At 33.2% G+C, this 22,071-nt stretch overlaps 1 protein-coding gene across 15 annotated transcripts in view; it reads right to left on the bottom strand.

Moving 5' to 3' along the window:
* The window catches only part of MIA2 (MIA SH3 domain ER export factor 2), a 96,907-nt gene that overhangs the window by 5,734 nt on the left and 69,102 nt on the right, over positions 1–22,071 (bottom strand). For 11 of the 15 annotated variants that reach the window (XM_019983429.2, XM_070775491.1, XM_019983430.2 and 8 more), the window contains 7 exons: positions 21,838–21,898; positions 21,252–21,287; positions 17,900–17,967; positions 16,603–16,685; positions 14,850–14,978; positions 11,736–11,894; positions 590–712 (listed from right to left, as the gene is read on the bottom strand). In XM_019983429.2, the coding sequence (XP_019838988.2) occupies positions 590–712; positions 11,736–11,894; positions 14,850–14,978; positions 16,603–16,685; positions 17,900–17,967; positions 21,252–21,287; positions 21,838–21,898 (659 nt within the window). The remainder of the gene's footprint in view (positions 1–589; positions 713–11,735; positions 11,895–14,849; positions 14,979–16,602; positions 16,686–17,899; positions 17,968–21,251; positions 21,288–21,837; positions 21,899–22,071) is intronic. The other 4 variants (XM_019983432.2, XM_019983434.2, XM_070775493.1 and 1 more) reach the window with 1 other exon arrangement.

Genomic DNA, 22,071 nt, shown 5'->3' with positions numbered 1-22,071 from the left:
GAAATCTTTTACCCATAAATTTTTCATTTTCTACTTTTCATCTTTTGTTATGTACTTCTAAAATACATTGGGTGTATGTAATTCCCAATTTCAATGGGTTGCTATGAGGTGGTTTAAGAAAATGAGCCCCAGACAAATCGTTGGTTGCTCAGTAAATGTTAAATCTACCTAAACATAAAAAATTTAAACAAGGTAACTGATTAACCCATCAACAGAGCATGCACTCAAATTATTTCTCTGATTTTCACATATCATTCACACAGCCTAATTTCTCTGATAACTACACAGGATTTATGTAAAGTGGATTGGAAAAACTATAAAATTAATCATGGAACACAGTAAAATTTACCACCATCGGTACATAGAATAAAGTCATTGCAATAGTGCTCAAACCAACCACCAACACATGTTCAGATGCCATGGATGTGTACAAAACAGCAAGAAACAAAACCAGGAAGTTCTCAGGAAAGAAACTGTGACCTTAAGAGCTAAGCAGAAATCACAATTATATTAGTCCTTTATGCAGCTTCCAGTTCTTTAGTATGCCTTCATTACTAAAAAACACATATACACACAGAATATTTCTTACCTGTTTTATCCAAAGATGGCATATTAAAACTTCTGAGTTCTGCTGGTCCAGAAAGTCTACCGGAATTAGAATAAAATCTGTCTTGCCTTTGTGGAAGAAGAACTGGATCAGGATATGGCTGGCCTAAAAAACATGTTTGTAAAATAGCTTCATTAAAGATAAAAATCAAGTTTCCTTAAATTTAATACATTGAACGTAGAATTTTTCTCTCTAAAAGACTTTGACACATATTCTTGGTAGACGATAGTAAACAATTTTAGGAAAACTACACACTTTACTTAAAGCAATAATTTTGCTTTTTAGTAAACACAAATATGATGATACCTTGGAGTTTGAAAGTTTCCATTACTACATGTACATCAGAATATACGAACAGAATTTAGTTACATATCTATATTTATAGATAGACTTAACTTTAATTTTAATAATAGTGGAAGGAAGTGGATACATCAATAAATCAAAAAAGGCTTCAAGGAGCTACCTACTAGTAAACAAAGAAAAGATGAATATGCTGTAAACACAGTAAGAACTAGCGGAACTGATAACGATAAAAGAAATGGTCACCAGAGCAGAAACAGTATCAGTGAGCTCGTCAAGTAATCAAATTTTCAGCAACTTCAACGTTTTAGAATTTAGCATCCCTCCAAAACTAAAGGGAAAGATCTCTGACTCAACAGATGAATGGAAGGTTCACAATGCTCAGATTAAGGACATTTGGGCGGGCACAAATTTAGGCACAGACTCTGACTCAAGTGCTTCTATAGTCAGCCTCCTTTGTCATTTATGATGACAAAATGGTAATAATTCATGGGTCCTTGTGTAACTCCTCATTCTTGAAAAAATATAGGTAGTCTATCTCATCTCTGTTAGGTGACGGTAGACTTTGATTAAGGATGCTTTTGCCAATCTTCAAAAATATGGTAGAGAACATGACCAGCATCTGCCCATTTCTCCATCCCCAACCCCTGGGAGCCACTGGTCCACTCTCTTTCTACATGTTCTACATTTTCAGATGCCCACACATAAGTGACGTCCTGCAGTATTTGTCTTCCTCTATCTGAATAATTAGGGGTGGAAGTTCTTAAAGACACTGCTACAGTGGGAGGGAAGGGCCAGAAGTTTCCTTAAGTAACCAGATTCTGGCAAAAGTTAGTAAGTAATAATACTATTTAAAAAAATATGGCAGAGGACAAAGGGGATAACGTTTTTTTTACCCTGTTTCACTCTCTCCCATCCTAATAGATATGGTCTCATACTACCTTCCATGACTGCCCTAGGTGAATATAATGTGAACTCCATACATACTTGTTATATGATTCAGTCCCTTGGGACCTTACAGACAAAAAGCCAAGGATACCATCTGACATCAACTGGAGTCAATGAAGAAAATTACATTTAATGAGTTCTCAAGGGTCAAGTGGAGAAGGAAATGGCAACCCACTCCAGTATTCTTGCCTAGAGAATCCTGTGGATAGAGGAGGCTGGTGGGTGGCTGTCCATGGGGTCGCACAGAGTCGGACACAACTGAAGCGACTTAGCATGCATGCATGCATTGTAGAAGGAAATAGCAACCCACTCCAGTATTCTTGCCTGGAGAATCCCAGAGACAGAGGAGCCTGGTGGGCTGCCGTCTATGCGGTTGCAGAGTTGGACACGACTGAAGTGACTTAGCAGCGGCAGCAGCAGCAAGGGTCAAGGGATGTGACTTAGGAAAGAAAGATTCAGAGTCTTGAAGGCCCATTTCCTCCCTTTCAGAGTTGTGGTAACCATCTGAATTAGCCCCATGGGAGAAAGGGCCAATACCAACCACTGAGGTCTAAACTGCCTTTTCCCTACTTTAAACACAGAAATTAACTAAATGGCAGACTTTCCAACTCTTCCTTAAAATCAGGTCTCAAGATACCATATCACTATTTTGCTTCTAAAATACATCCCCACAATATCAGTAACCTGAGAAATACAAGATTTTGCTGTAAGTATTCTGTTTTACTGACCATATGTTACACACTGCCCTCCTCTAGGAAAATAATCCACTCTTAAATCTACCAGCTCTTATTATGTGCCAGGCATTAGTGATACAAAGTTGGTTTTAATACAATCTGTGTCCTTATGATGATGAAACAAAAACAAATCATGTCTTAAATAAAAGGGCATACAAATAATATGAGAGATGGTCTATCTAATTCTGACTGGAGGAGTCCGAAACGGTGCCACAGAGGAGGTAAAGCTTGCCCCGAAAGAAAAATAAGAAAGGACAAACGAGTGATATTGATATTTGGTATTGATTAGAATGATATTCTAGTCAAATTCAAATATACATATACATGTATATGTACATACATAAACAGACACATATACTTAATGTATTAAAACTACATGGAAAGCATATGACCAATGAAAGACTAAAATACAAATAAGTACATGAAGGGTTCCTTTCTCTTTTGACTGCCTACCTTTGTTTTCTACCAGCCTTCTCAGAGAAGAGATGATTAAAAAGGAAGAATGGGAGAAGGAAAAGAATCAGGGGAAAAAAAAAACAAATAAAAAAGGAGGAAGAACCATACAGAGCACCATGAAGCAATTTCATAAAATAAAGATTACAATAAAATTCACAATGTCTAGTTTAAACAAAAATGTTATTCATCTCTTTTCATTCCAAAATAAATCTCAGCTTATAATAGTTCCTTCAGTAGCTTTAATAACTGGGGGTCTATCACATAACAAGAACATTAATGTGGTTGAGAAGAGAATTATACAGATGGATAAAGGATTTGCATTTTTTAATTTCAGTACTGTTCACTAATCAAGTACAATAAGCATCTTTACTCAGAATGTGAAGAAATAATTTAATTTAATGATTAAAGAATTAATGGAAAGTAAAACTTCCAGAAAGTAGCTGATAAAACCATTAATATGGATAGATTATGGCTCTGGAATAAAGAGGCCAATGGTACAGAGAAAATGTCTAAGAAACATACATATGCAAATATGGACATTTAAGATAAAAGTAATATTTCAAATTGATAAATAAATATACAGTATTAAAACAACTGTCTACCCATGGGGGGAAAAAACTCTTCAACTAAACACTAAAACCAAAATAAAACCCATATTAAAGACCTAAAAAATCAAAATTTTACATTTTTAGAAGAAAACAGTATCTTTTTGATATTGACAGGTTCTAAAGAAAAAAAAATTCAGTAAAAATAAAAATGGATTAACTTCCCTTAAAAAAAATAGAAAACTTTTGGCTTTTGATATATAACAATAACCTACATAACAATAAACCAAGAAAATATTTATAAAAGAAGATTAGCATCCAAAGGATACTAAGAATTCCTATCAAGCAAAAGAGAAATGGATCAGGCAATCTACAGAAGTAAATACAAATAACCAATAAACATAAAAAGAGGCTCAAGCTCACTAATAATGAAGGAACTGTAAAAAAATCAATCAAAGAAAAATGAGAAAAAATTTAACTCATATGACTGGAAATACTTTTTAAAAGTTTTACATCAGGTATTGAAAAAACAGCTACTCTCAAATACTTCAAACATAACCACTCTTGAAGACTAAGGGCAACATCTATTAAAACTGAAACTATGTGTATCTTACTTTCCAGCAATTCCATAACCTGGGCTCATCTCTCAAGAACATACGTGCAAAAATCAAGTGTTAACTTCAGCACTGTTAGTAATGGTGAAACACTGAAAACACCCTGAATGTTCATCAGAGGAAAATGGATAAGACTGGATAAATATATTGTGGTATATTTATATACTTAAATACAGCAATTTAATAATTTTTTTATTAAAATGGAAAGAAATCAGGAACATATGCTGACAAAAACTTGATAAAATAGAAATTTTAAAAAAATCATATATAGACTACAAGTTTACAAACATTAAACTGATGAGTAATTGCCTCTGGGAAAGAAGGTTGACCTTGGGAAAGGAAACAGAAGAGTTTCCCTGGTGGCTCAGAGGGTAAAGAATCCACCTGCTGTGAAGGAAACAGACTTCAACTCATAGAGTTTATATTTGTTTTATTTACCCATTCTCTTTCTCTGACACACAGCTACATATACACACACACACACATATGTATATATATATGAAACAAATATTAATATGCAAATTCTGGTAGGTGATAGGATTATGCTATTTTTTAACTTTTTGTTTTTTTTTCTTCACCTGTAAAATGGGAATAATAAATTTAAGAGTGTTAGAATGATTAATATAAAGCTCTTAACATATGGCACAAAGTAAGCATCCCAAAGTAGATGTAATGATAAATTAATTTTTTTACAATTACAAACTATATATGCTTAGTCGCATACAACTCTATGCGACTGCATGGACTGTAGCCCAGGTTCCTCTGTCCATTGGATTTTCCAGGCAAGAATACTGGAATGAGTTGCCATTTCTTCCTCCAGGGCATCTTCCTAACAAAGGGGTCGAACTCATGTCCCTTGAATCTCCTGCGTTGGCAGGCAGATTCTTTACCACTAGCGCCACCTGGGAAGCCTATAGTATTGACTGGTCTCTTTCAAATCTATGATCATAAACTTCAACTGGATACTCAACATTGCCGTGTAATCATACCACATTTCACTAACATATAAACTCTTTCACTCTCCTAAATGGCTACTGTGTACCTTTTTCTCCCTCCAAATCTCTGACAATCCCCTCCCTTTCTCTCCTATCCCAAGTTAATGATCTTACACATCAAGGAACTTGATGCAACTAAACACACTCACTTACCTCACCCAGCCTCTACGTTTGTGCCCAGCTGCTCCGCCTTCCTTCCTTTTACAAAGTTATTCAAACACTATCTAATTTCTTAATTACCCTCTGGATCCCACTCTTTTTGTGTACTTTTATACCCTCTCCCATACATCATCAATTTCTCTTCTGATCTTAGATTATTCCCATCAGCAAATAAACATGTTGTAATGTTTTCTATCTTTAAAAATAAAAACATTGCTCCATCCAATTACCACCTCATCTCTCATTTTTATTAAAAGCAAATTTTTTCAAAAATTGTTTACATTTGTCCCCACATCTTAATCTTCCTCAATCGACTCTGTTCAGGAAGACTGCAAAATTAAACATGGATTTTTCAAGTTTATATAACTACATATAGCAGTAAATTAGCAACCAAATGCTAATCATTAGAATTTAAAAAGGATCATTACACAAGAAAGTTGAAGTGCCACAAGAAATACATACTCCCAAAAAAGTGACAGCCTCAAAATTTGGAATTTGGAAATAACTTTAAAGTAAATCTCATCCTCTAAGAGTAGAAAAGCATCACTAGGATTTTAATACACTTTTTCAGCTTATGAAAACTCCAAAATCTCAACAGGAAAATCAAAGTGAACCTAACTTAAGACAAACTATAATTCTATCAAATGCATCTTATCTGAAAGAATATTTGCAATGCAGGGCAAAGGTCTACACAAACATCTATAGATCAGAGCCAGTAATGTAAAAATCTATGCCTGTGTTCTCCAAACTGTTCTGATAAAGCTCTCCCAACTGTTTTGATCTGTTTAGCCTGCTTTTCTCTCTTAAGGTAAAATTTAGAACTGTCCTCTTCAAGTTGGCTGTATATGTCTTCTGTTTAGCTCTTTAAAAAAAGAGAGATAAAAAGCAAGTTTTTTAAACATGCAATGCTGAAGGCCACACTTAATTCATGATAAAACCACCAAGAAATAGCAGCTAAGTCTCTTTGCTACCCCTTACATAAAATATATTATCTAAATCAGTTAAAGATAAGCACTGACCAAAATACAAAATGGAATACATACATACATACATATTCCCTGCTCTTTGCTAAAGCTCAAAAAAGTACACGGAGGAAAAATCATGTAATTCACTGTTAATGCATATCTCTCGAGTAGCACAAGATCTGCTGAGAATTAAGATTCTTATTCTTCTCTGCTACTTCTCTATTCCTGGAAAAAGAAATTGTGAGGCAACATAGAGGAATAAAAGGACACTGAAGGTGGAGCACTGAAAAATCAAGAGGGGCACTGAGAGATGAAGAATACCAAAGGGTGAAAAAAAAAATGATAAAAACTGAAACTTTGCTTCATTCAAGTATCTGTGGTTTTATTTTCTTAACTTAAAATTTTACCAAAATATTTACATGAACTTAGACACAATTACTATCCTTCTTGTTAGATTCATGAATATAACCATGTACATATGATGAATCGTTACTGTGATTAATACCTGTACTATAAATTACTTATAGATATAATTCTCAAGAATCAGTTAAAAGACTAAAAGCCAAGAATCCTGCAGATTCATACTCTGACAGTCAAAAAGCTATCATTTAAATTTTAGCATTTCTTATTTGAATTATGTTACTAGTACCGTAGAAACATACAGATACTAATTACAGTTTACAAAAAGCATAAGAACATTTTAATAAGCATGTCTCTCAAAATGTATTAATAACTACTAAATGTGGGAGCAGGAGATGCAGACGATATGGGTTCAATCCCTAGGTTGGGAAAATCCACTGGAGTAGGAAATGGCAACCCACTCCAGTATTCTCGCCTAGAAAATTCCATGGACAGAGCATCCTGGTGGGTTACAGTCCATGGCACTGCAAATAATCGGACATGACTGAGTGACTCAGCATGCACACGTGGGAGTTAGATCATATTTAAAGACTTTCTAAAAACTTGTTCAACCATTAGTCAAGATTGCTTACTATGCACAGCTTTGTAAATAAGAGCAACTATAAAGAAAACAAGGCAATTAGGAAGAACTTAACAGAAAAACCATATATTCCTTTCTTCCAAAAAGTAATTTTAAAATTATATTACTTACATATATTTTTAAAAGCCAGTTATATAATAAGTGAAAATACATCACAATAGTCTTAATATAATCACTCTGGCTAGATTCTATTCATGACCTTAATTATTTACCTTTCCTTGTATCCTTGTCCTTAAGAGGTAGAATACCTATCCTGCCCAATGATTCCAAATTCTGCCACGTGACGTGCTTTGTCAATCAATGTTAGCTGTTGTGATTCAGAGGCTTCAAAAAGCATTTTGATGTTTTTGCTTTTCTACTCCTGAACTTCAAGGATGAGATCCTCACAGAATAAAGTTCAACTTCTTACAGAATGAAACACTGAGCAAGGTAAGTAACACTGATGAAATTCATGTTGCAGTTAAATATTTATTAAGAATTTATAATGGGTTTGTTAATTACAGGACATCTTCTTGTTAAAATTTTAATTCTGATTACTTATGATGTGATATTTCTATCTAAATTCATAAGATGAATAAAAATAAACTGAAAACGGTTTCTTAACCTGAATGCTGGCTTACAGGTGTGCTCAAATTTTGAAACAATCATCAGGTTATATGCATAAAAATACTTGCACTTTATATGCTCTGTATCCAGATAAGAAGGTTTTTTTAACTGTTGACTTTAAAATAAAGATTCCCAGAGACCTGCAAAAATAATGCAGAAAGTTCCTGCATACCCTTTACCCAGTTTCCCCAAATGTTTACATTTTTCATAACTATAGTTCAATGTAATAACAGCAAACTAACATTATTACTAACTAACATGTATAGTTCTTGCCATGGATAGATTTTATCATGAATAGATTTATGAAACCACCACCACACTCAAGATACAGAACTATTCCATTACCAAAAGGATCTCAGGCTTCCCTTTAATCACATCCACTCTCCTCCCTCTACCATCCCTAACTCAAGGCATCCACTAATCTGTTTTCTAGTTCTATAATTTTGTCATTTCAAGGATGTTATATACATGAAATCATATATTATCTGACTTTCTGAGATATTTTTCTCAGTCAATATTATGGCTTTATGTTAGTCACTCAGTTGTGTCTGTCTCTTTGAGACCCCATGGACTGTAGCCCGCCAGGCTCCTCTGTTCATGGAGCTCTCCAGGCAAGAATACTGGAGTGGGTAGCCATTCCCTTCTATAGAGGAGCTTCCCATGCCAGGGATCCAACCTGGCTCTCCTGCGTTGCAGGAAGATTCTTAACCATCTGAGATCTATTCAAATTGTTGCATGTATCAATAATTCAATCTAGTTTGATTCCACCATAGTCAGAGAACACAGGATACGATTTCAATTCTTTTAGGTTTGTTAAACATTGTTTCATGACCCAGGATATGATCTATCTTGAGAAATGTTTCCTTGGGGCTTGAAAAGCAGGTCTGTTCCAATGACAATTTATCTGATCCAAAGCATTCCTCAGTATATCTCTTTAAGAAGACTTTTTAGTGGTTGCTCTAGGTATTACATAACTTACCACTGTTTACTGCTGTCAACATTTACCAGTTTGTTTAAAAGGTAGCTTGACCTAGAACAGGAAGTCCCTCAATTAAGTTTTTAAAATGAAAAAGGTGTGTTCACAATTGGATTTAGAAAAGAATGCTGTAAATAATCTTTGGTTTTACTAACATTGTATATTATATTATTTGGTCTATCAACTAGATTGAACATTATCTTGAACATCTCAACATCAACCATTAATACTGAACTAAATGTTCTCTTACTCAGATAAACAGGTTACACAGATCACTCAGTTCATCTCTCTCATTGTATAAAAGGACTGAGGTCCAAAGAGATAAAACAAATTTCAAAAAAATCACATAAAAAGATTAAAGAGTGAAGATTAGAAATCAAATTTCTTAATTGCCAATCCAAATACTTTTTTACCTGCAGAATTCTGGACAGAGGCTACAGTGCATGGGGTTGTTTAGTTGCTCAATCATGTCCAACTCTTTGTGATCCTGTGGACTGTAGCCTGCCAGGCCCCTTGGACCACGGGATTTCCCAAGCAAGAATGCTCAAGTGGGTTGCCACTTCCTTCTCCAGGGGATCTTCCCGACCCAAGGATCAAATCCATGTATCCTGTATTGGCAGGCAGATTCTTTACCGCTAAGCCACCAGGAAAGCCCCAAATGTACCAGATGGGCTTAACAGCAGAATGAAAGTAACACTGGAAAGATCCAGTATACTTGAAGAACGATCAACAGAAATTATTCAACCAAAAAAAGAAAGGAAAAAAATTTGGCAATAAAATGAGGAGACAGAGATCTATAGGACAACATCAAAAGGTCTGAAAAATTATAAGTTTCAGGCAATTGGTAACATGTCAAGTATGTTCCAATTTTATAAATAATGGTCACTATTGTTTGAGTTCCAGCCTCAGCTCCTCACCTAGCTAACTGTTCTAACTAAGACTGTCAGGGAAAATCCCTCTTCTGGGACTTAGTTCCCTTCTCTATTTAGTAAGGGCACTGGATAAATTAGTGGTTTTTAAATTTAGCTATTCCTCAGAACCTCCTAGAGAGGTTTTTTTGGGACATACAGATCTTACCTGCAGAGATCATGTTCAGAAGGTGTAATGACAACATCGTAAAGCAACTATAATTCAATGAAATTTACAGAAAAACAAGGGCGGGGGAAAGCGGTGAAACCCAGGTATTTGCATTTTTTTAAGTCCCCTAGATTATTTCTGATGATAAGCCAAGTTTGAGCATCACTACCCTAGATAATACTTGGGGGGAGAGGCAGAGCATGTGACAGGGGCTCCTGGTACTGACAGCTTGTAAATTCTCAAAAGGACCATTCTTTACAAAAATATGAGATTTCCCTGGTGGTTCAGTGGTTAAGAATCCACCTTGCAATTCAGGGGACACGAGTTTGATCCCTGATCAGGGAACCAAGATCCCACATGCCTTGGAGCAACTGAGCCCATGCACCACAACTAGAGAGTCCGTGAGCCACAAAGAAAGATCCCGCTAAGACCTAATGCTCCCAAAGAAAAAATTTTAAATATATATATATATGTGTGTGTGTGTGTGTGTATATATATATATATATATATACACACACACACACAGAAATACAATATACACCAAAAGCTTGAAATCAAACTCCTTAAGAAAGGGGCTGTAAATTATTCATCTTTATTTTTATCACATCTAAAGTTTAAAATGAATGCTACTCAAGAAAAAAATCCTTGAAAGGAGGATTTCTATGCCACTTATTAACAGATTCTTAAGTCTGAAAGTCACAGCATATATATTTCTAAATATAAAAACAGTAAGAAAACTATTCAGCTTTCTTAGAATTATTTGGGTATTCATTCATTCAACAAATGTTTACTGGGCAAATACTACAGGCTTGGCATGGTTCTAGGTTCTGGAGATACAGCAGTGAACTAAAGTGATACAAATCTCTGTTTTTATGAAGCTGATACTCTAATGATATCAAACAGAAGAAAGTAACCTCAAACCAAAGAAATTACCACTTCATACGATATACACACACTAACAAAGCAAAGGCTAACTCTTGGAATTAAAGGTTTTTTTAACCACAATATTCTTCCTTCTCCAACTCCTCAGGAAGCAATCTGAACTAGTATATTTTTTAAAATGTAACTAATTTATGCAAAGCAGGCATAGCTCACTCTACATAACAGTGTCTGTCCCTGAAACACTGTGCATAAATAAAAGTTTAGCAAACTGAATAATTTTAATAACATTCCTTGGGCAAATAGAGGCTATAAGGGAATAACAGTTATTGCCTTACTTCAGAATATTCTACTGTGAGTCTTCCGGTAAATATATTTATCTTGACAATTAATGTAAGATATATTGTTCAAGGGTAAAAAGACAATTAGAAGAAGGTGAATAGTATAACTGCATAGAAGTGATGAAGGAATGGGTATACCTATGTTTATGAAAACATATCAAAAAAGAACTCCCTAAAAGATATAAAACTACATTCTGGGAGGGCATGCTTAAGATGACAAGGGGGATTTTTTTCACTTTCCTAATTATACATTTCTCCATTGTTCGAATTTTCTAACATAAACATGCATCACTTCTATGAGCAACAAAAACTATAAAGACACTGCATGGTGGGGGTGGAGGGAGGACAGTTTTCTATAATGTGAATAATTATCCCTAATTATTCTCTTTGGAAATTTGTGTTACTACTGTTTTCTAATATGTATCATGGTTCTTAAGACAGGGCACACGTGTACTTCTCTAATCTTTCATTCCTGTATGGTGCACATACTGGCTGCCTTTCAAATATACACACTAACTATACTCATTCCATACCTGATGGAGGAATCATCATCCTACGATCTTGTTCCCAGGGAGGTGAAAGGGAACCAGTGTCAGACGATGCTCTGTGAGGATCAGTTAACCTATCAGAATTTGATTCTCCTCTTTCATTGGTAATCGGATGGTCCAGAGGATTCCCTGGGCCTCTTGAGCCTAATTAAAGAAGAAAGGTACAACTGTTTTATCTAAAAAAGTATTATAAGATCTCTCATCAAATAAAATCCAGGCCTTTTTTTGAAAGGCAGAACAATCAGATTCCAACCAAGTTTTCCTAAGACACATTAGACTATAACTCTATCCCTACCAAAGCCATTTCTAAAACAAAAGGAAATATTTTGTCATATACATAAATACTTGCCTATAAAACTCATTCTTAAATGTTATTACTATCATTATTTACATATAAAGTCAGTGGTTAAACTGGAAATTATAAATACTAAGTCTGAAAAATAAAAGTAGAAAGTAAATAGCAAAGTAAAGGATTTCTATATCAGATGTAATAATTATGAGATTTTTGTTAATTAAACTAATATGCCAATAGTCAAAGGGTATGAGGCCTTTAAAACAGTCATCTTAGAGGCTATATACCTATTTTAATAATTCTGCAACTACTTAACGTATCTTTTAGAAATGTACTCATATTAACTTAAGAGCCACTCAAGAAATTGCATCTTACTGTTGTAGTAAGTAGAGGCATGACTCTTCATGACTTCTGCCTCAGAAATGATTTTAACCAGTCTGATTACAAAATTTATATATGTCACATAAATTTGGCTTTAAGTGGCTTCTAGCAATTTTTAAATATCAAGTTCACCTCCAAAGAGAGCTCACAACTCTGAAAGCAAGTCTAAAATAAAGAGTTTCAAAAGCAGCAGCACTGTTGAAATAAACACTCTGAACAAGGTAAACTCATTTGGATAAGAAAATCTGACACGCTGACATTTATAAAGAAAGGGAATCATTCCAAAGTTCCCTTCCTATGACCACAGAAAGAATGGTTCCTCAACTAATAACCCATATTCAATTAAAGTGAAAAACACAAATATAAAAAGTTTTAATATTAAATAACAAAATTAATTAATTAATATTTTATCTGCCATTGAAGGGGGAATGAGGTCTCCTCAAAACTATATTGCCCAGAAAACAAAAACTTATTTAACTTTTCAAAGAACTTTAAAAAAAAATTATTTTAATAGAAATCATTCTAAAATGCTCCCCACATTTCAGTACTTCCTCTAAGAGATAAAAGTAATATGACCTTTTCATGGTAACTTGTACCAATCAGTATAAGCATTTTTTTTTTTTTAATTTTAGTAATTTTTAAAATTGTTCTTTCTACTCTTGTTGGCAGGAAGCCAACTGACTTTTATGTCAGAAGGTCAACTTTTCCTCATTCCTTCTAGTTTGTTCATCCTTCTAATCAGTTCATCAGAAGGAAAAAAAGGTTGGGAAAGCAGAAAATTAAATCGGTGAAAAATGTGCAAGAGTCAACTAGGCTGCAGTTGTCTAGAGTGAAAAACGGATCTTTAAAAGAGACATTCAAAGCCTTTCTCCTGACTGCTTACTTCCAGAAGAAAAAGTACAGGCCAAGTGACTATTAGGTGAAAGACTGCCAACATGAATAGGCTAAAGGTCAAGGTTTTTCATTCAGTCCACAAGTTACATACAATTTACTCTAAAAAGACATTATTTTCCTTACTCTCAACCTTACTCAAACATGTATCTCATCCAAACTTTCAAAAAAAAAAAAAGATAAGAGGAAGGAAAAGAAAGGTCATTCTTCTTTTGTGGGTCATAGAAACGTTCAGTTCAAAGCAACTCTTTTAAGACCGGCTGATAACTTACCTAAAACTTCTGTAGCTTTTCTAACAAACAGTAAAACACCCTTGCAAATGATCTAATCACATTGTATCTTGAAAGTTATTTAAAAAGAAAGGAAAGTAATTTAAATAGGAGAGGAGAAATCAAAGGTAATTTTTTACTGTTATTTCAAATATTCAATTAACTACAAGCAATCCTTGACTTATGTCATTCAACTTCTAGTGATTCACATTGGCAATTTAGCTAGTTTATATCCTTACTTATAGGGCCATTGTTTTTCAGACTGTTGGCTGCAACCCATTGTGGTGTATGAAGTTAATCTTAAGTAGTATTCTTTCTTAATGAAATGGAATAGAACTGAATAGAAGTTATCAGAAAGCATCAAAGATAGTAAGGGTAGTATTCATGTGACTGGCTTTGAGAACACTTATGTTCATGCGTAATATGACATGATATAAACACAAATCCAGGGCTAAAAACCCAAAGCTCTTGATTTTGGAAAAAATATGTTTCAATTTTGCCACAACGCAAGGGAAAGTTTTAAAGTAACTTGACAAACAAAATATAGTTGAGACCAAAAGAGGAAAACTCCAGATCAAAAGAGGTATACAGGTAACATCAGTGCTGACGAGGTCACTGCAGAAAGATCAATAGCTAATGCTTGTGCTTGAATGGCTCTGGAAATTCTCAAAAACACATAAGGGGGTAACAAAGCACACAATCTTGGGTCAGTTTCTCAAAGTATTAACAAATGAGTTAGGGCTCTTTTAAGGTTCCCAACAAAACTATGCCTACAGGAGAGCACTTCTGAATTCCTTGTTTCTTAAAAAAAAAAAAAAAAAATAGCTCTTTCACTTTCTGATTTTCTACAATAAAAAGATCATGATAATAAAGTAAAAAAAAGATTTTTTTTTAAGTCTGTATTCCAATAATGCTTAATTAAAATACAATTTTATGCTAGGTTATACTGTTACTGTATTTCATACATACTTTTATAAAGTTATATATTATGTAGCAAAAGATACAGTTTTTAAAAAGATTTTAAAAGATGATATATCAAGTCCCTGACCAAAATGTAATCCATTAGAAATAGGTTTCTAAGGGAAAAATATATTCAAATTAGATGTCACAGAGTTCCTTTTCCAAACAAAAATTAACCTAGAGTAAGTGCAAGGAATGCCTGTATTTTTCAAAGGTCTACTTTAAAGATCATTTTAAAGATAAGTTGAGATGAAAATATAAAGTAAGGAAGAAATCTAGAGTAATAAAGATGTTTAAACAATATACCTCTTCCTCCTCCCCCTGGAAGCAAAGGTGAGAGTCTGAGTGGACCCTCCAACAAAGTTGGAGGGGAGAGAAAAGCTCTCATTTCAGGTGAAGGTCGACCCAATGGTGAGGGACCATATGGGGAATGCTCTGGAATAATTAAAACAGCATATTTAAATTCATAGTTTCAATTAACTACACTATAGATTAGAATCCTATCTCAGCAATTACCATCGGGTCATTCTATTGCCAATTTAAATTTAATCTCTGTCCTACATACTAAACGTGCCTTGGGTTTAGCTAATATGGGATAGAGCTATATATAGAACCATGTGTTTAAGTCTATCTACCAAATAGACACTTCAGTCAATAAAAACATTACTCTTTTGGTAACTAATACACTTGAATGATCATACACTAATAAGTAAAGGACACCATACTTTAGTTTTAAGAGCATTTGAGAGGCATGAAGTTTGTTTGGTTTTGTTTTGTTGTGAATGGCAGTATGCTTCCAGATATTTCAGCTGGTGAGGGTCGTACCAATAGAAGGGCTCTGTTTAAATCAGGGCCAGATAGGGCATGTATTGGGCTGTGAATTACCCAAGTAAAGTTCAGATTTTCAAAAGCTGAAAAGAAAAAACACAAAATACTCTGAAGCATCAGAAATTACTTCTGATTTATCACCAGTGAAAACTCAGTTTTACACATCAAATAAACCACTTTATCTATTAACCATATGACCAAAAGTCTGATCATTTTACAAACTTCACCATTCTCAAATAATGGTTATACTTCCAAAGATCAAAAATCAACATTATCAAAAAACAAACAAACTTCAATGCCACCCAAAAGAATACTTTTCAAAACATGCTAAACTTTATTATGTAGCTTATATAATATTCAAATGTAGTTACAACAAAAGATCAAAGCATTATTTACCCTGAGACATTTTTGCATTAGATTCAGATAAAAATTCTTTCTGTATAACTCCCTCAACTCCAGATTTTGTTCCTATTTGAAATTCATAACAATCTGCTATTTCTTAACGTAGAAATACTTAATGAAACTGGACTCTCAAAGTGATTTTTATAACTTTTCAACAGTTATTAAAAGAGGAGTCTACCTACACAAGATAGGTTTGTTTTTACTACCCTAGAAGCTTAATTCCAATTCAACCAAAATTATTTTGAAAAATGTAATAAACTATTTGGAATAGTATGAGATCATAAAGATGCTAACTCACTAATGAATGGACAGAAATATTAAATACATCTTCCAAATAACTGGTTCTTTTGGGGGTAATTAAAGCAATCAAAACTCAGATAATATAGTTTTCCCACATTTTTAATGAATTTTACATCATTTAAAATCAGCTATTTTAATTCTTATTTTTAAGATTCAAGCAAATTCCAAAGAATGGTTAATATATAAACAGTCACAATGCCATTCCATTTAAGCAAGCTTTACCCATTCACTCTACAAAAAAACAATGAGTACCTTACTATGTACCAAGCACTTTGCTTCCCAAGGAGCTCAAGGTACTAAACATACATCATCCTACAAAATGCCACTGAGAAAGCCATTATTCACATTACTGCTAGAGTACAAAACTCAGAAACTTGGGAGACCACAAGAAAACTCAGATTAGAACCCTAACTACAAAATCTAAAAAATTCATAAGGAGTAGTGTTAATTCACAGTAATATAAACGGTATGTACAAAATATAATAAAATAAATATTTTTTTAATGAGGGGTTAAAAAAAAAAAAACTACCTCTGCCAAATGCTGTATTTGGAACATCAAGTGCATAAGGATCTTTTTCTAAAAGTTCAATTTTAAACTCTGTTTCGGTTAATCTGCAAATAAAGAACAAACATTGCTAAGTTACTTATCTAAGAGAGTAAGTAAATCACTCACATTTCAAGAAAAATGCCACTATTATAAACTACTTTTTATTATCTCAATATCTACATAAAAGAAACAGGTCCTGTAAAATTATTCTGACTGAAATACCTTTATATATCCTCCACTATTTATTTTAGGGTAACAGGTTCCTTTTGCCTCATGATAGTGGTTTTGTTGAGGTTTGAAATTGTTTTGATCTTTTTCAAAACTAGGCTACAAAGAATATCATATCACAGAATCCAACTTTTAGAAAGATCTTGAAGGGCCCTCCAAGGTCAATGAGTTCAAACCTATTATTTTACAACTAAGGAAAGTGAAGTTAGGAGTTCAAATGATTTATGCAAAATGAAAGTACCAGGGTTAAAACTCAGGGCTCCCAGCTCTGAGTCATATAAGCTTTCCATTGTAGTGTTACCCATACGATTTCAATCATAACATAAAATTGGAATCTGATTAATTCATCCTATTTTATCCCTTTCCAAACTTTTTATCTGAAAAATATGACATTTTAAAAGAATCTTATTTCTAGTTCTATACCATTAGATCTGAAATAAAACATTTAATCATATGGCTTTAATTTCTGAGTAGAAAAGACAAGAGACTAAAACTAACACTGGATAATGTTAATAGTACATTCTGTCAAGAAATTATAACACTATGGGAAGACTTTTACAGTCTTAACAGAAAACCATTTACTCTTCCCTTCAATTGAACATTGTACTTTTTATCCTTTCATTTTGTTATCGTAAAGCAATGCCATCCAATATAATAAGACCACGGAAAAAGAAATAATAAACATTCTATCCATTTATTCATTAAAGATGTTAATACTCTGCGAATTACCATGTCAAAGAGATTTATCCTTTCTATCTCCATCTCTTATAATCTCCTTCTACCCACCCTGGTTTAAACAAAAATTTTTTAAGTTATACTTTTTACAAAAAAATCTATGAAGTTTCTTTCTGTTACAGTAACCTCTAAGACAAGTGTTTCAAACAAAAAATCTAGTAAACTCTAACAGAACTAAGGTATACTTTATTACTAGATATGTTGGGTCACTGAAAGTTTGTTTATCCTTATAAAAATATTAACTACTTAATAAAATAACAACTAAGAATAAAAGTCATAAGCAAAGTTTTTAAAGTATTCCTACTAAGATACTTACTTTTGTCTGTTGTGAGCATTTTCCTTCCTTAGATCATTGAGGTTTCTTTCAGCAGTCCGAGCTGCCAACTTAAGAAAAATAATATAAGCATACATAAATATCTTAATAATTGCATACAAATATACAAAAATTGCATACAATCACTTAAGTATGTAAGTATGCATTTCAGTAAACTCAACGTAAAAAAAACTTAATTTAGAAAAATATATCAAAAAGGAATGAGTTTCATACAACCAGATGAGCCTAAGGCTGGAGTTTAATCATGTACTTGCCAAGAAATGCTTTCAGCTAGATGCAAAGTCAAGGATTAGAATTACTTGGTGTTGTAAATATCCAAATAACATGACAAGAGCAATGGAAGAGGACCCAAGCTTAGGAATGGAGACTCAGAATTATTATTATGCGTTGGAAGCATTGGCAGTAGAACAAAGTAACTATCTCTGGAAAGAAAGCACTGTAATTCTGTGAAACCACAAAGGTCTAAAAATGCTGGTAAAGGCTGTTTTTTTTAATGGCTGAATATAATCAAAGCATGCTGCATGTTTATTAAGTACACAGCACTGTAGAGATACATTCCTTAGTCTTTTACATTTACTTAGAGACACTTTCATTTAATAAAAATCAGACTACCGATACATATGTTACAAGAAAAAAAAAGCTTATACCAAGAATATGCAGTAAACCCAAACAGCTGTGGGTAAAATTAAGCCTGCATAGAATACTACATCAGATCAGATCAGTCGCTCAGTCGTGTCCAACTCTTTGCGACCCCATGAATTGCAGCACGCCAGGCCTCCCTGTCTATACTACATGTTTCCCTGTTATTCTGTGGACTCTCCAGAGCAGAAGCAGCAGAGTGTGGAACATCACACCTGCCAGATTAATGCAGTTCACTAGAGCAAATGTGACAGTCACCAAAAGGTGACTCAGTCTATAATTTTGAACTGTACCTGAGAATTGACTTTAACTGGGCAAATATTCACCAAAAGTATAGCTTAACCACATGTTAGCACTCAGTACCAAAAAGATTTCAGGTGTAAATCTTTTTCCAAGTTACATAATCAATTTTGGTACTAACAAAAAAGAACACCACTGTAACAATTTTTGTTAACAAAATAACAATTCATTTAACTTTTAATGATGCAGAGCTAAAATCATTTCTAAATGTTTGCTAATATGTAACATATTTACTCTTAAACATATGGCACAAAAATGTGTAGTTAAGTCAAAAGTAAATTCTACTCTGATTATAGTATAGTATATATTAAAGATATACCTGCAACAAAGAAATATAAAAACAGACTGATGATAATGATTCACACTTGAAAAATTTACACCCAGAAGTTAGCAAAAACTGTAATTTTAGTAAATAACCAACCACATTGTATTCTAAAACATTTATATTCAGATATTGAACACTTATAATATGCAAAAAAGATTCTATTAGGAACAGGTGTTAAGAAGGAAAGAAAAACAGTCCCTATAAGCTTAAATCTGTGGTAAGAACAAATACAAATAACCACAGCACTTGCCACAGGATACAAAAAAAAAAAAAAAGTACTATGACAATTTAAAGGAAAATTAAATCTAACAGGATGGAGCAAAGAAATGCTCAACAGAAAAAGTAACATCTAAAATTAAGAAATTATTTATTATAGTAAAATAGTGGAAACAAACTAAAAGTGTATAAAATGAAAAACTTCATAAAAAATATCTATGATATATTAAGAAAGGTTATAAAACATTAATATATGATCTTATTTTTTTAAACATATATATGTGCTTTATGTCTCAATGTATCTATAAAAGCATGGAATAAATTAAAGTACTACTGCTGATTACTTCTTTGTACTTTTCTACATGGTATAAATTTTTGTTCAATGAGTATATATTATTTTTATAAAATATCTTTTTAGTTTGAGACATGAAGGGCATATTTTCTGCATGTTTTAATTTAAGGTCAATGTCATTATTTACTAAACAAGAATTTCAATGTATTGAAAAGAAAAAGTATAAGGCTTGGAGTCTAAAAAACAAATCTATAAGACTTAGAATCTAAAAGGTCAATGTTTCAATCTCCAATCTTAACTCTCTAATCATGTGACCTAGGGCTGTTTCCTCATCAGGAAGACCTGAATTACAGTTATTGTGTGGACTGAATGAGTAATATATGTAAAATGCCTTAGAGTACAGTGCCTAAAATATATGCAGTACTAATAAACATCAGTTCCTCTCCATCTTTAAAAAATAATTTTCATCTGAGCATTTAGAAAGGGATGAAGAAGACTAAATTCATTTCCAAGACCAGTGTATTATTTCAATAACAAATCTTCACTTGAACCCTCATTACAGAAGCATATAAAAGCTCAAAATTGGCAAGGATCCTGATATTCAACTTATTTAATTTCTTACTCTAAGCTGAAATCTCCATTCCAAGAAACATCCATGCCTAAAAATAAAAATATCTTCCAAGCTTCAGTTCAACAGTGATAATTTAACAGTTAACATTTACTGAATGCCTACTGTATGTCAGGTACTTGGCTATCAGAATTATCTTATTTAATGTCATCACAATAACTGTGAAATAGATACTAATATCTCTGTCTTTAGGTAAGGAATGGGTGGTAGGTGATAGAACCAGGATATCAACCAAAACAAGCTGACTCCAGACCCCATATTCACCTACTGTGCAAATCACTTCCCCTTGAAGACTTTGAGGGGCAAGTCTTTCAAAAGCCAGCTGTTAATGATAGTTCTTCATGTTAGAGAGACCATCCTGATCATTACTCAAAATCTATATAGTTATCACTTCCTCATACAGTTCCTCCACAGCACTGACATGTCCTTTCTCATGATGGTCTTTTTTGTACTGTGTAACAAGTAATTAAAAATCAGAGAATCAGATACCTGAATTATATTAATATAATTTTTAGAACTAGGACGGGCTTTAGATTATTATTTCAGCTAGTCCCACTGTTTTACAGATGAGTAAACAAGCCCACAGAATTTTAAAAATTTGTCCACAAGTAATTAGCTGGCAATCCACTGCTTGAAACAAGTCCATGAACGTTGCCTCACCTCCCCCAGAGTATAAGCCCCAAAGAGTAAAGCTTCTTGCAAGAAGTAAAACACTAAAAGCAGAGAAGGAAAAATCAGATTTGTGAAGAACTGTATCAAAACAAAGTATTTAGTTCATAAGGGATATAATTCCACTACTGGTGAAATTAAAAGAAACTGATTTCTTTATACACTACCTTTTTTTCTCAGTTGTAAAAGTATACCTTTACACTGCTCATCTAAATTAGGAAAAAGAACAATTTGACAAAAAAGCCTAAGAAAATTTAATACTTACCCAATTATCATGTGCTTTTTTCTCATGAGAAATAATCTGAAAAAGAAAAGTCATTAAAATACTACTACTAACTGTTTTTTCTGTAAAAAACATTCATAGCTACCACTATGATTTAATACAAAACTCATAAACTCAAAAATAACTCAATCATCTCTAAAAAGTCAGCAAGTATTATTTTAAAGCAAATTTTCATATACATATGATCTACTCTATTATACTTCTAAAACAAAAACAAGTAAAGACAATTCAAATTTTTGTCTAGTACATTTCTGTTTTACACAATAATCAATTACAATAGGAGATACCAATTAAGAGACAACCAGCTAGACTGGTTTTATATATATATATATATATATAGGCTCCTAATGCTGCTATATGTTTATTTATTTACACAACTCAAATTCCCAAATCAGCAGTAGTTCACATAGCAACTTTAAACAATGTCTCTTGTCCCAGAATCTTTGCTCCCTAGAAATGTTCTGCCATCACATGCAAAACCTCAAGAGACCAACTACACTCCTGCATCAAAACAGATGTGAATTCAAACAAATCACCACTGTTTGAAGTTACACACACACACACATACCTGTCCTTGATAAGAATGAATAGTTCTCTCCAACTCTTCTTCTAGATCTTTGGCTCGCTTTCTACAAAGAACAAACAATCATTCTACTCTTAACATAAACTAAGAAATGACAGAACACACTATCTCTACTGAAAATATTAATTAATTTAACACCTAGACTGCTTTGTTTCATGTCACGCTAGAATTCCACATGTTCATCACCTTTGTGGTGCTGGTTTAGTTGCAAGGTTCTAA

This window comes from Bos indicus, chromosome 21 (assembly GCF_029378745.1).
Source record: "Bos indicus isolate NIAB-ARS_2022 breed Sahiwal x Tharparkar chromosome 21, NIAB-ARS_B.indTharparkar_mat_pri_1.0, whole genome shotgun sequence".
Taxonomy (NCBI): Eukaryota; Metazoa; Chordata; class Mammalia; order Artiodactyla; family Bovidae; genus Bos; species Bos indicus.
This window is presented reverse-complemented; position numbering and strand designations above follow the sequence as displayed.